Source organism: Spea bombifrons, chromosome 9 (assembly GCF_027358695.1).
Source record: "Spea bombifrons isolate aSpeBom1 chromosome 9, aSpeBom1.2.pri, whole genome shotgun sequence".
NCBI classification, from domain to species: Eukaryota; Metazoa; Chordata; class Amphibia; order Anura; family Pelobatidae; genus Spea; species Spea bombifrons.
The window spans coordinates 42,226,602-42,240,819 of record NC_071095.1 but is presented as its reverse complement, the minus strand read 5'-3'; the positions used below and the strand labels follow the sequence as shown (position 1 = coordinate 42,240,819).

Below are 14,218 nucleotides of genomic sequence, written 5' to 3'. Positions count from 1 at the left end.
TTATTGTTTTTGGGTGTGTTCAAGTGAGACCACCTTGAGTATTTGGTTTGGAGCTTTTCTTGCTGTTTTGTTAGCACTGTATTTCACCTCTTGTTAGTTTTTTATCATAATAACTATATTCAGGAGGTCTTGCTGAATTTGTGGACGTCCTGGGTTTCTTATACCAATACGTATGTGAAACATGTGTCTTTTCTCAGAAGCATGTTGGAATATTCCACGGGTGACAGGTCTTCCGAGGGATGGCCCCCTCAGGTTCACAGCCTGCCGTCTCTTGTTTTATATGTCTTATTAAAGTATTCATGAAAATGTTTTTCAGTTTTGTGATAGATATTTGTCATTGACACCATGATTTTGTTTTGCTTTCCTTTCATTACTTTGTGGGACCAAGAAACCTTTACCTAAAAAAAAACATGCAGAAAATACAGTAATTGTACAAATTTTTTAAGCGTTTCTGCTTATAACTTGCCAGATGGTCAAAGGGAATTGATCATCAAAAAGTTACAGAATTGTTTTCATCATAACTTACATGTACAAATTACATATCTTGTATACGTCAGGTATTTCGAGGCTATGCAGCTAAATATGCGGCAGCGGCTTCATGTCGAACTGATCTTCGATCTTGGGAATGGAGAGTATTTGTGTCCTCTCTGCAAGTGCCATTGTAACACTGTTATTCCCATCATCCCACTTGTTGCTGATCAAGTGAACAGGTAACATCTAGTTATACCTAAAAGGACTATGTTTTTTAAAAGGGATTCTGGTGCAAAGTTTGACAAGTGCCATTATCGCCATAGTAACCACGAGATGTTTCTATGTTGCTAATTGGTTGCTAAACCAATGTGATAAAACCATCTTGCTCGCTTTGCATCAGAATCACCTGTTCCATAAAACCCTCAATGTTCCCTCTCACGTTTATATTTCTGAATTTACTAATGTTTTTGGGGTGATTTCTCCTGAGACTGCTTATGCTGTTTCTCAAGTGGCAGCCCATAGGCTGGACTTGTCTCTGCCTCGTCCTACCTGTTTGTTTATTTTAATAATTTATTAAGCCCATCTTTGCTACTCTAAATTATCTCCAGTTTTAAGTTTCAAGAGGAACTCATCGGAGAACCTTCTAATGCTAAAAGTTTACAGCCTATACTTAACCATTAGCTTCCATATGATGGATGAGATCGAACTGCAAGGAGGAAGGTAGTCATCCAAGCTTACTTTCAATACACATCCCTAGATACCGTATATACTTTGAACATAACATGTTATACTTGATATGATTTGTAGCTTGACACTAAATCGAAAGAACACTGCTTAAATAAAATACCTTTGTACCATGGCCAGGAGTCCCTGGTGAATGAGGAACCTACAAGAGTCCTCTAACCGATTACTTTTATTTCCCTGCAGCTCTGATGCCGAAGTCATTGGCCAAGTACTGTCGTTTCCCCGCTGGTTGGATGTGGTCGCAGCCAGAATTACTGGCTACAATCTGAAAATCACTAACGGTATCTTTTTTAACTCTTTCTTTACATTATTTTGCCAGCATTTACTGCCTGATGGCTTATTTAATGCGCCCTGAAGCTCCCAATACTTACATTATTTAGCATTTTATGAAAATGATTATCAGACCATAGCAACCTCATCGGGGGGGCTCTTTAATAGGTCACAAGCCACCCTCAAGTCTTCTATGAAGAGCTTGTAGTCCTCAGTCCTTTTATTGGACCAGCATAGAAGAGACCTCTGAGATACCGAAAGCTTATGTGACTATAGATCTTTTCTGACATCACTTCAACTATAGAGTCCATCTGCCAATTCTGTCCATATTCCCTGTAAAGAACTTGCAATTTGGGAAGGCTAGTCTGACAATTCTTTTTTTCCACCTTAGGCCCTCATGGGTGGTTTTAGGCACAGCCAATTGCTTCTTTCACCCCATAGATAAAACCCATCTAGGGGCAACCTTTTGTCATTATATATAGTTTACCCACTTAGATGCACTGAATCTGCTTCTAAACTTCTAGAAACGTTTAGAATTTTCTTAAAGAAGTCCACTTAAAGAGGCCCAAGTGAACAATATATATAATTTCCTTTTTATTCCTTTTAGGAGACAGATATATTTCACCCAAATTCTATAAATGTCAAGGGGACCAAAGCAATGAATTCCGCTCCATCCTGAGTTTTGGAGTACAGCCCCCGTGAGTAACCTTACACAAGTAATAGTGATACCCAAGACCCTTTTACACTGTGTACTTTTGACTTCCACCATGCTTCATCAGCCTTGGAGGTATGGGTGGCTGGGTTTGATGACTTCTTTTGACTCTTGTCAATTTCTAGCTAGCAATACAAACATTCTCTGCCCAGTCAGCCTGAGACCCAAACTCTCTTTGCATTTCTCGTTCCATAATCCAAAAGTCTGCCGTTATTATTTATTATAATAATAAAACACTGGTGGCAGAGGTATCTATACAGTGTATGTTTTTATGTGTGTTTGGTTCAGCTAATACGACTAATTACCTTAAACAGTGACGTCATGTGTATACGTTTGACGGCAGATAAAATACTTCCTGGAAGTGTTTGATTTTTCCGAGTGCACTGATTCCACCCCTTAGTCTGCACTTATAAATTTATACCAACCCAGAATCCCTTGTGGTTGTGGCAGCACCATGGGATTTCTGAGGGAAAGAAAGAAGCCTTCTGGCTTGTCTGGTGTCTGTAGATGAGTGTTTAATAATACTTCTACTACCCCTTAATTTTAAGTGGAAGGGTTTTCCATCACCTTTACCCACCATAACTTTTGTTATTGGTATTTCTCGTGCTTCCCCATGTATTAAGCCAGTATCACAACCTCATACTGACGAGTCCCATTAAGGATGAAACCGCAGTCCATGAGCCGTGATCTGGCTACTGCACCTCTTACCCGAGTGTACAGAGGGCAATTACTTTCAAGGGATCCATGTAAGAAGTGGATAAAGAGGCAAAAGTTGATCATTGGTGACCTTGTTTGCATGTGCCTACCCAGAATCCCTTGTGGTTGTGGCAGCACCATGAGATTTCTGAGGGTGTCTGTAGATGAGTGTTTAATAATGCTTCTACTACCCCCTTATAAATTTGTTCCATGTTCCCAGAATTTGCTTTAAACCAGGATGGGGACACTTCACATCAAAGGAAGTTATGCTGCGCTGACCTAGTGGCGGTGACATTCGTTACATTACATCTGGGGAGAAAGAGCTATATAACGGTGCAAAAACCCCTTAGTGGTGCCTGTTAGATGGTCGGTAACGGTGCTCCCTGTGTATTAGTGTTGTAGCATGGGCCTTATAAATATATTTGTTGTTGTTTTGCTAATTCATTTCAGGCCAACTTATTCAGCAAGTACAAAAGAAATGTTGCTCCATTTTGCTACCACGATTTACCGCGTGGGCCTGAATGTTGCTCCTAATGAGTCCGACCCTCGTCTACCTGTCATGACGTGGAACACTTGTGCCTTCACCATCCAGTCCATAGGTAATCTTTCTACATTCAAAACACGATACCATCAATGTCATCAACTGTTTTCCGTGAGCGGCCACTTGAAAACTTCCTCAGTAAATTCCTCCCCGGTATCCTAATGTTTTTAAACTCATAAAATAAACCTTTAATTCAATAAACTTGTTTACTTTAACATGGGTTTAATTTTCTTTTTGTGAATCATCACTAAAACAATGTCATCTTGTTCCAGAGAGCTTATTACAGGACGATGACAAACCTTTATTTGGTTCTCTGCAGAATCGACAGGTAATTGACCATGTGACTATATAATATATATATATCTATATATATATATATATATATATATATATGTATATATATATATATATATATATATAGATATATATATAGATATATAGATATATATATTGTATAACATTTATATAAAAATGTTGGTTTTCCTTAAAGAGAACAAGATACAATGTAAGAACTTAAGTACAAAATACTCTTTTTGGTTTGATATATATCTGGTATGGGTTATTTTAGTAGCGATTTTTGTTCTAAAAGGTCAGGGAGATCTCTTGCAGTGTTTTGGATGAAGCTGAGGATTCTAGGAAATGTGACATTTTGTCACCATGTTTTATTGTCTCGGTAAGAGAACAAAACATTTATAAATATGCATCTACAGTAAATGTACAATGTCAGAGGCTGACTTCTCTCCCAAAGAATGGAGCCAAAGCCTTAGCATGTCATAAGCCAAGATATAAAAGCTTCTTAGGGTTCGATGCTTTGCTGTAATGCGCTTAGAGATGCCAATGCTGCTTCTTGTCTTCGTAATGAACCCACGTCTCTAGTAGTTGATTAGATTGTAGGTCTGGATTTACATCCAAAAAACTTAATCCAAAAAATCGTAGTTTTCTAAATATTTTATGCACTTCTTTGCTTTGATATAATCGGCATAATCACAAAAGACATAATTTTTTAAAATTCTCTGCTTTAGGAGAAAACCATTGGCCAACGTTGAGTCCATTCACCTCGACATCCAATTACCTTGTTGCTTGTTTGCTTTTTTAAACTAGAGAGTTCTCCACAATATTTAATAGTATGATACTATTAATCCTACAGATTTTTTTTAGAGATCCAAAAAGCCCCCACTATTTGTAGATCTCTGGTTTAGAAGACTCGCTAAAACAGACCCCAACCGGTTTTAAAGGCCTGGTGGTTTTTATGTTGTGCCTTTTATACCTGTGGTTGTTTAAAATAAAGACTGTCAAAATTAATTTTAATGTTCCAATATATTATTTTGTATACGTGTCAGTTGACTTATACTTTTGCTCGTTCGTTTGTGTGGAAATCTACGTAATTGTTTTGGAGATATTCAATTTCAAAGGTCACATTGTGGAAGTTGACTCTTGTGTCTCAATGTGGCAGAGCCAGCATTATCCAGGCTAAACAAATCAACAGCAACTTAACAACAGGGATGGATCTACTAGTTAGTTCCATGTATCTATAAAAAAAGGGGGTATGCAAGCTTCATCTTTTTTTCTGCTTTCCTTGTTTTTAGCACTCAGGCCTCAAAGCCTTGGTGAAATTTGCTGAAGCCCAACGGGCAACATGTCCTCCAACGACACTACAGAAACATCTGGTTCAGTTATTGGCAGGTATATCTTCATATAATGTGTTATATATTTCCATCCCTACTCTTGAAAAACATTTCACTTATTGCAAACATATCTAAATCTGTTAGGCTGCTCTTTATGAAGATGGAATTACCAAATACGTGTATTGGGAATCCTAAACTAAAATAAAGACTTTAAAAACTCACACAAGTTAATATTTTGCATTTAAAGAGGAAAATCTCACAAGTGACTCAGCCTACTGCTAGATAATTGCAATATAGAGTGCTCCTACATATACATGTTAGCAAACGCAAGCCAAAAATAGGGTACATTACTTATTACATTACATTTGTTTATAAAGCACCGGCAGATTCCGCAGCGCTGTTACAGTCGGTATAACAATTTCACATGCAGTAACAAACTGGTACAAAAGGAGAAGAGGGCCCTGCCCGAGCTTACAAGCTAGTCGGTGGTTGAGGGGGAAGCAAAGACAACAGGAGAGACGGCTTGGATGGGGATGAGTTGATCTGGTTCCGATGATGTGTTGTAGCCTCTTTCTGCAGTGGTACCTAGTATGCATGGGCGTGTACCCCCTTTGTAGGCTACTTACCGCGCAGTCTTGTGTTGGGAGTGCGAAGCCTCTGCCTCGCTGCTCTGCCACGATGTGCGCGGCTTCACTGCTGATCGCCGGCATATGACGTCATATGCCGGCGCTCAGCATGAAGCGCCGGCACCGAGACAGATGCCTCACGCTCCCACCACCGCAGTCGGGCAGCGTTGAGGCGGGTGACGCCGGTGACAGGGAGCAGGGGAGACAGAAGGACGCAGAGCGGTTGCTGAAAACGACCGCTTCTTTCTCCTCCTGCGGCGTTTCTATTGGGGAGGTTCCTACGGCCCTGGGGGGAATTTCTTCATTAACGGTGATCTATCCCCCCGTCCCCCCCGGTTCCTACGCCCATGCTGGTATGTCGTTTCCCTCCCGTTTAACTCCTGTGTTATTAAATAGCCACTTATGACGAGGCCACTAGGGGAGAGGCCACAGCAGCTACATTACCAAGAAAGCTTGTTTCCAAGTGAGGCCTGGTAATTTATAGGGCTGCCTCACAAGTGGTCAGATAAGGTGATTGCATACAGGAGGCAGATGTTTCATACCATGGCTCACAACAAATGCAATTAAGCTAATTTACCAAATGTAACCCTTTGATAGCAGCAAAGTATGGAGACAGGCAGGATACAGACATACCAGGTGTAAAGCAGGGGTAACGGCAGGAGATGAGGGGTTCAAATGAAATCTGGGATATTCATACCTGTAAGAGAAGGAGATATGACAGACATTAGTGATTGCCAGAGGGGTAGTTGGATGAAAGCATGAAGACCAGAGATGGATGTCTGGATAGTCCAGTGTAACTCTTAAATAGCCACTTATGATGAGGCCACTTGGGGAGAGGCCACAGTAGCTACATTTCCAAGGGTAACTAAGTAACTTAGAACTAAACTTCAAAGACCACATTTGTCAACATATCTTAAAACGTGTTTTTGTAATTCCTTTTAACAGTGTTCCTGCCGAACATGGAACTGGAAGACACCCCGTCCTTCCTGTCTGTGGACATATTCCACCTACTGGTAACAATCTGCCTTGCTTTTCTCCTTTAGAATTGATGGAAAGGTTGCTGTATTTATTGGTGTAATTATGGATGTTCTAATGTGCATATACCAAGAACATGTAAATGTCGCTGCCATATCATGCGATACCCTTGACGCTACTTATAATGTTTAACAAAAAGGGTCCATTAAAAGCCTTGCGTGTGACACAGATCAGAATTTGTTCTTAAAAGATTATAACAAAAGATTGATCTTTTTTCTTAGGTGGGCTCAGTTTTGTCATTCCCATCTCTGTACTGTGAAGAAAATGTAGATCTACAGCCTTCGCCTCTGATATCTGCTTACAACAACCTCTACCTCTTCCATCTGCTCACAATGACACATATTTTGCAGATCATCTTTGCATCGGCCACTGGTGATTTTTTAATGAATCAGAGCAAACTGTGTTATAACTAGACTAACCTTCTGCTGTGTTGGGTATTGATAAAAGTGGATAAAAGGTAGTTTCTTGTAAGCTCTATTAAATAAGGTCCTTCTCGTCTTTTGTTGCTGGTGTTCTGAATTCGTACTACTTGCTGCACTACTTGTTATACTCTGTTTGCCCTAATAATAGATTCAGAGCGCTACTAAGTTAAAAAGGAAATTAACTTTTAGAAAGCCGAATGTTTAAGATGCGCTGTCAAAGGTAGTTTGGATGCTTTTCTGTTCACGATTGTTGAATACAATTGAACCCTGAAAGTGTTATTTTCTGGCGCTGTATGCAAACCATCTGCCAAGGTCGTTTCTTCCTTATGCTGTCACCCGTATGATGATGCTGGACTTGCTGTGCTCTATGGAGTGCCTGTGGGACGCCAGTTCATGTTTTATTTCATACATTATTGGACCCCCTCTGTCAAGATGACCAAACAACACCGTTTCTTAACAGCAGTTAATATGGTGGTGCTGTTTTTGCACTAATGAAGAGCTAAAGTATGAGGTATTTGAGAGATGTGTTCATAACTTGCTGGGAGAAAACTCAGTATTACAATAACGAACTGACAGTGTTGCAGAGACAGGTTTCTGAAGGTCCATAGAACTAAATGGTCCACACAGACCCCAGTAAATGTCCACCGTGAGCACTGTTGGTGCCGACTGCTGCAGTGTTGTTTTTCCTTAAATACACATTTCTTTGGATCACTGAGACTTTCCATCTTCCTCTCTTTGGACAGCACATCTATTTTTTTAAAGACAGTTAATGGGGCTATGGCAGGGGTGTCCAACCTGCAGCCCTCCAGCTGCTGCAGGACTGCATCTTCCATAATGCTCTTTCAGCTAAGGGGTTGGCTGAGGAGGATGGGAGATATGGTCCTGCAGCAGCTGGAGGGCCGCTGGTTGGACGCCCCTGGGCTATGGGAACCCTAGCTGGTGAGGGGGTTGAAGCAATTCTCAAAAGCACAAGTGTTCATAAACATTGAGTCCCAGGCCCCATAATGCCCCCTAAACCTTGGCTTTCTTATACGGCCTCCTCAACATGTGAAAGGTGGTTGGGTTTGTCTGAATAGAATTAGTGCTAAAGATGATGAATTATATGACACCCATCAAAACTGCCCAGATTCCAAAGTTTGCATATGCTGAATAAGTCATACATGTATAATAATACATTGATCTGTCCGACCTTTTGGCAGACACGGTGCCTTCTGCAGACCCAGAAGACTGTGAAGAGGCTCGAATGGCTGCAAGTCTTTGCCGTGATCTTTGTCAATTTACCAATGGGTAGGTACCCAATACAGTATTTTGAAAATTCCCCTGCATGCTTTGGTAATAGCTGTGTTATGATCTAATTTCCTCTGCCTTAATAAGTAACCGTATTTCCCTAGATACGCCAATGTTTTCAAGGTTTTTCTGGATTTAACCTCACATCTTAAACTCCATCATTTTCGCTATATTGGAGATATGATACCATATCATCTTCCATTTACTAATCTGAAAACTAGACAAATCCACAGGCAGGTGCTGAGTTTACAATATTTTAGTGCGTCTCGAGTCTCTTAAAGCCTGAACGGTCAAGTAGCAGGTAAACACAGATTGGAGCCCCTGCTATACAATTCCCATGTGCATCAGTCACAGAGGTCAGGTCCATGTGTGGCTTCACTGGCTTGGCTATTTCTGCCCCCCAATATAACAGGTATAGTGTGTAGTAATATAGCTAACCATTCTTCTAAAGCTTAAATAGTCTTTTGTGTACAATATCCTTAATCTATACATTTTAATAATTTGAAAAAAAACTTGTTTAAGTGTTATATATCACATTATAGTATTGTTGTAGGTTTTATATTGTTGGTCTTTTCGTGTATTTCTACAAACTTAAGACTGTATGTCTGTGATAGAACTCACCTATTTTGGGTCACCGTAAAAAGACTGTCTATATCTATATGAAGGCTTGGTCACTGATTTCACACGTTATTCGTTGTGTTACTCCGCAAGCACCTTTTACTGTAACATAGTAAATTTCTCTGACTTTCATGGTTGCAGCTGCTTTTCGGCAGACCTGCCGGGCTGGTATGTTTGGGGCTGTGTGAAGAAGGGGCTCATGCCGTACCTGCGCTGCTCAGCTCTCTTCTTCCATTATTTGCTGGGAGTGACACCACCCGAGGCGCTGAAATCACCAGGTACTGTTTAGGACAGACAAATCTTAGTATATATCACCCTTGTACTGTACTTATTTATATGTACCTGCTAATCACACTTAGACGGGCTCTGGGATAATGGATAACGATACACTCTGGCCACCACTGGCTTCATAAAATGGTCTGTTTACTGGAATTTCTTTTTTTTGGACCTGAAAATGGGGTGGGGGGGTTGTCTGGGAGGTAAGTTTAGGACAGGGAACTGAGACGTCTGACACTGCTTATATGAAAGCAATGACACTGATCGATGAATATAAAGCACAAGTTATAGTTTTTTTAATGCCAAAAGTTGTGACAATGATCGTTCCCCTTTAATTTGGGTCTATGTCTGCTTTCAGTTGGCTGCTGACATTGCAAGCTCGTCCAGTTTCGTTTCTTCTCCCTCAGTCATCAGTTTTCGTTAGGGATGATGGGGCCCTTTGAATTTTTTATTATGACGTTTTCCTTCCAGTATCGTCAGAAGACCAGCTAGAAGCACTGTGCAGCTACCTCAGTTTGCCTACCAACGTGTTCCTACTTTTCCAGGAGAATTGGGATGTTGTGAAACCACTGATTCAGAGGTACAGATCCCGTATGGGGACCCATTTCATTTGCGTTCAGTTTGTTTATAGTTTGGCTATTTGGAAAATGTCACAAAATATCTGCCCTGGCACCTGCCTATTACCACGTGGAGTGAGCTTTCTTGCTTGTATTTTAAAATATGGTCCCGCAGATATAATATGCTCACTAACTAGTAGCCTGGTTTGCCTTATTAACTTTGCTCTGTTCACTATGTAGTTTGGGTTCTGATTCACACGTGCTGAGCGTCCTCTCTGGCAAAACGTCTGCACTCAGGTTAGTAGTTCAAAAAAAATTCAGCTGCTTTGGATCTTATTTTTGTGCAAATCGTAACCTATGTGGGAGATGGGACGAAAAGAATAATTTTGCTTTACTCAAGCACATGGTGAAGCAATTCTACATTCTGTGTGACAAAAATAATTATCGTCTGTGGATTCGATGTCTTGACATATTTCCTACGTAAAATTGTACGGTATTGAAGTCTTTATTTGTTGTTTTTTCGTATTTGATATTTCTCAGCTAGTATTTATATAATTTAATTATCTGGAATTGCAGGTATCCAAGGAAACGCAACACATTGACTAAACTTCCCGAAGACTACAGCTCCCTCCTGAATCAAGCCTCTCAGTTTAGGTGATTTGAAAGATTTTCTACATTTTTGCCATTTTCCACACTTCACATACATGCTGTAAATCATTTCTATAGATTTGTAGAAGGTTAACTACGAGTCCCTATACTTTTCAGCTTTAAATTCCCACTGAGTAAAGATTTATATTCCTTTAAGTGTTAAACCACGTTTCAACTCTTTCCAGATTTGCTGATTTTCTTTCAAATTAAGTAAAACTGTGTTTATACAGTAAATATATGTATCCGAATCATACCCCATGTGTATAGTATGGGAGCTGCCATCTTTACTCCCTGTTGTCAGAATTGGGAAATATAAAAGGCAGCCTTAAGGTACATGATGCTCTTCCTCGTACAGTTTGTATGTTTAAGGACTCTTGGAAGTAAATGTGATACTGGCATTTGCTTTTGAGATTTTTTTTGTATTATTGAATGGCGTTCTTGACTGTGCTCCTTCTAGGTGTCCAAAGTCTAAGGATGCAGAACGAAAGCATCCGGTTTTGTGTCTGCTCTGTGGCACGGTTCTCTGCTCCCAGAACACGTGCTGCCAGGAGGTGGTGAATGGAGAAGAGTTGGGCGCTTGCACTACACACGCCATACAGTGTGGAGCTGGCATCTGCATGTTCCTTAAGTATGTCACCCAATATGTGGACAAATTACATTTGTTTGGGGAACTCTATGTCTACAAATTGAACCAAGACAGTAACAACATCTATGTCATCAAAGACAAAGGGGTCATGGGCTCATTCAAGAAGACCTGCAGGGTTTATAGAATTCTACCCTCCCCTTGAATGAAGCAGGCCCTTCAGTAATATTGAAACCCCTGGCATGTGGCTAAATGTGTTCACCACCAACACAGAACACGGCTCAAAAGCTCTTATCTCTTACGATATCCAGCAGGAATATGTCTAATATGTTAAGGATTCCTTCTAGAACATATAATTTCCAGTGACATGAAGAATGTGTGTGAATATGATGTTTTGGCCATTTATAAATATTAGTTTTATTGGGCATGCAGAAAGGAAATCCCCATTTCATTTGGCCTCATTTTTAATTACAGTTGAAAATTTTAACTTTTTGTGGATTTTTTTTTCAACAGAATCCGGGAATGTAAGGTTGTCCTTATTGAAGGAAAAACAAGAGGTTGCATATACCCTGCACCTTACCTGGATGAGTATGGAGAAACTGACCCCGGGCTTAAGTAAGATGGGCCACTGGCTTTTGTGCTTTAATGCAACAGCTGAGTGCGCAAAAAGTTTATCATTTATTTTATTGACTTCTTTTTTAGGCGTGGGAACCCTTTGCGTCTCTCACACGAGCGGTACCAGAAATTGCACCAGCTGTGGCAGCAACACTGCATTGTTGAGGAAATAGCTCGGAGCTTGGAGATCAGCCAGATATTCTTTGGCTTCAACTGGAGCCTGCTTTAAATGCCATGGTAAGAACCCAACAGGTGAGCAGAATGTCCCACCGTTTACTTGGTTTAATAAGACCCCTGATGATTTGAGCTTTTTCTGTGTGTTTGATGCATTTGCAGAAACAGGTATGATAAAGTAAAAAGAGATGTCCCTGTCCCATTAATGTGAGGATATTAATGCGGATGTGAGCATTAAAGAGAAACTCCAGCGTCCCAGCCCCCCCTAAACAAGCAATACGTATGAAAGTACTTTGTTCAAAGTTGAAAAAGAATTATACCTGCTTTAGGGAGAAGTTGCAGCTGCAGAGCCCTCTGTGGTCCAATATTTCCTGGCAGGAAAGCACTCCTATTGGAATCAATGGCTGGAGCGTTTGAGTCAGCTCTGGATCTGACTGGTGATAAGGAGATGCATTTGGGAGTACTGGGGTGGGTAAATGCATATGGAGGAATCTGCAGAATGCCTTGTGCATTTGCAAAGGAGACTCCATGTACATTTAAAGGGACCTCTCTGCTATCATATGATTAAAGTGCATATAAATGTTGGGGTTTCACCAATCTCTGCTTTGCAGCCTCTTTATTTTTACCTGTGCAGTATTATTGTTTAAATACATATATATATATATTTTCTTTTTCAGGTGGATGCTTTAAAAACCGTATACTCCCCATGTCCCTGTTAATCACAAACAGAGATTATTTTTGTTATGGACCCCTGCTTGAGACATCCTTATGGACACCAGCTCTAATCACAATGAGAGGGGTTCTTCCCTCCTACAAAAAACAAAACGCAGCTAAGGTTTCAAATAGTGGAGAAACCATACTTCTTGCTAGGTTTAAGCCTACACCGTCTGGTTGACATTTGTATAGGCTCTTGACTCAAGCCTTCTGTTAGTTTATTAAACTAATGAAATTTGAAAAAAAAAAAATTTTTTGCAGGAATTATTTGTTTCTTAACTTGAGGACATAATCAGTGAACTATGAATGTTCAATTTTCGTATTTGGTTTACAACACAAACACATCATTGAGTGTTTTGTATATTAGAGACTATAGTGATGAGTCACTAAAGCAGGAGTTTGCAGAAATGTTGCAGTTTTTAACTTGCATACCTTATTATTAAACATCAGTACATCCCGATTCTAATCGGTGGCCACATTGAAGCAAGGCTAGTCATGCATACGAGTGTAAAAGAGAGGGGAGTGAGCGGAGACAAACCGCTAGGAGATTAAACACCAATTCGCAGGACCAGTAATCAGCTGTGATTTGTGGAGCCCAGTTATGGTCGTTATGAATGGCCCCTAGTGAGATCATGCGAGAAGAAGTGATTCTACTCTGGTGATCCATGATTAAATCCCTGAGATTTCATCGAAAATCAAAGCTGAACTGCTTTACACAGAACCAGCTCACTCCGTGCAGAGTCAAGACTGCAAGTCACCTGCAAACTGCCGCTTAAGAGGGCAAAAAACAATGTTTAGAGGTTGTTTCAGCTGTTCTGGTCTTTTATACTTTAAATCAATGCAGACTTTAACCACGTGTGTCAACTAATTAGATCATTTGTATCCCAATTCAAGATGTCCACTGGGTTTATTCACGAAATATGGGTGCTATGTGTGTTAGGGTCAGATAACAGATTGAATGACACCAACTTAACTATAAATATATAATGAAGTGTGTGGATTAGTAGGTTTCTCTTGAAGGAAGGCCAAGTTGGCCTTCTGTAATGCATTGCTAAGTTGGTTGTATCCCACAGCAGGAAATAAATGTATTAACCCCCTTTTTTTATTACAATATATCTTATTTTGCCCCAATTAACGTGCAATCAGTACACAATATAAAGCCCCAAACTCTTTCGAAAATAGGTGGACATGTACGGGTTTAGAAACCCCACACTACCAGGTTTTCCAAGATAACATCAAAGAAGTGTCAAAGGCTTTCAACAAAATGCTCTGAGCTGCTGTCTTGATGACCAAATAATCTTGAATTTAAAAAGAAAAAATTTAAACAGAAATGTAGCCTAATAATAGCAAGGAAAGAATATTTTGGCATGACAGGTAAATGGTAGAAAATGCTTACTCTCACTAATGTGACGTAAATAGAATTAAATAGCCTTTCCCAAAATATTACTGAAGTAATAAGAATGTAAGAGATGAATTTTAAATACGTTTAAATAAAATAAATCAATCTGATGAAAATGCACACGAACATTTTTCTTTGTGAATTATATTCTGCTTATTAAATATTTTTCCTATCCATCCCATTAAATATCACGTTGCTGGGCTAT

At 39.9% G+C, this 14,218-nt stretch overlaps 1 protein-coding gene across 3 annotated transcripts in view; it reads left to right on the top strand.

The window, feature by feature from the left end:
- The window catches only part of UBR1 (ubiquitin protein ligase E3 component n-recognin 1), a 67,179-nt gene extending 54,314 nt beyond the window's left edge, over positions 1-12,865 (top strand). For 2 of the 3 annotated variants that reach the window (XM_053475273.1, XM_053475270.1), the window contains exons 32-48: positions 558-710; positions 1,399-1,496; positions 2,093-2,183; positions 3,344-3,492; positions 3,707-3,762; positions 5,021-5,117; positions 6,631-6,698; positions 6,942-7,092; positions 8,342-8,429; positions 9,189-9,325; positions 9,795-9,903; positions 10,121-10,177; positions 10,457-10,534; positions 10,986-11,156; positions 11,625-11,726; positions 11,814-11,963; positions 12,578-12,865. In XM_053475273.1, coding sequence (XP_053331248.1) covers positions 558-710; positions 1,399-1,496; positions 2,093-2,183; positions 3,344-3,492; positions 3,707-3,762; positions 5,021-5,117; positions 6,631-6,698; positions 6,942-7,092; positions 8,342-8,429; positions 9,189-9,325; positions 9,795-9,903; positions 10,121-10,177; positions 10,457-10,534; positions 10,986-11,156; positions 11,625-11,726; positions 11,814-11,955 — 1,747 coding nt within the window. In that variant the 3' untranslated portion in view covers positions 11,956-11,963; positions 12,578-12,865. Of the gene's footprint in view, positions 1-557; positions 711-1,398; positions 1,497-2,092; positions 2,184-3,343; positions 3,493-3,706; positions 3,763-5,020; positions 5,118-6,630; positions 6,699-6,941; positions 7,093-8,341; positions 8,430-9,188; positions 9,326-9,794; positions 9,904-10,120; positions 10,178-10,456; positions 10,535-10,985; positions 11,157-11,624; positions 11,727-11,813; positions 11,979-12,577 lie in introns of all 3 variants that reach the window. The other variant, XM_053475272.1, reaches the window with a different exon arrangement.
- Positions 12,866-14,218: the final 1,353 nt, after the last annotated feature.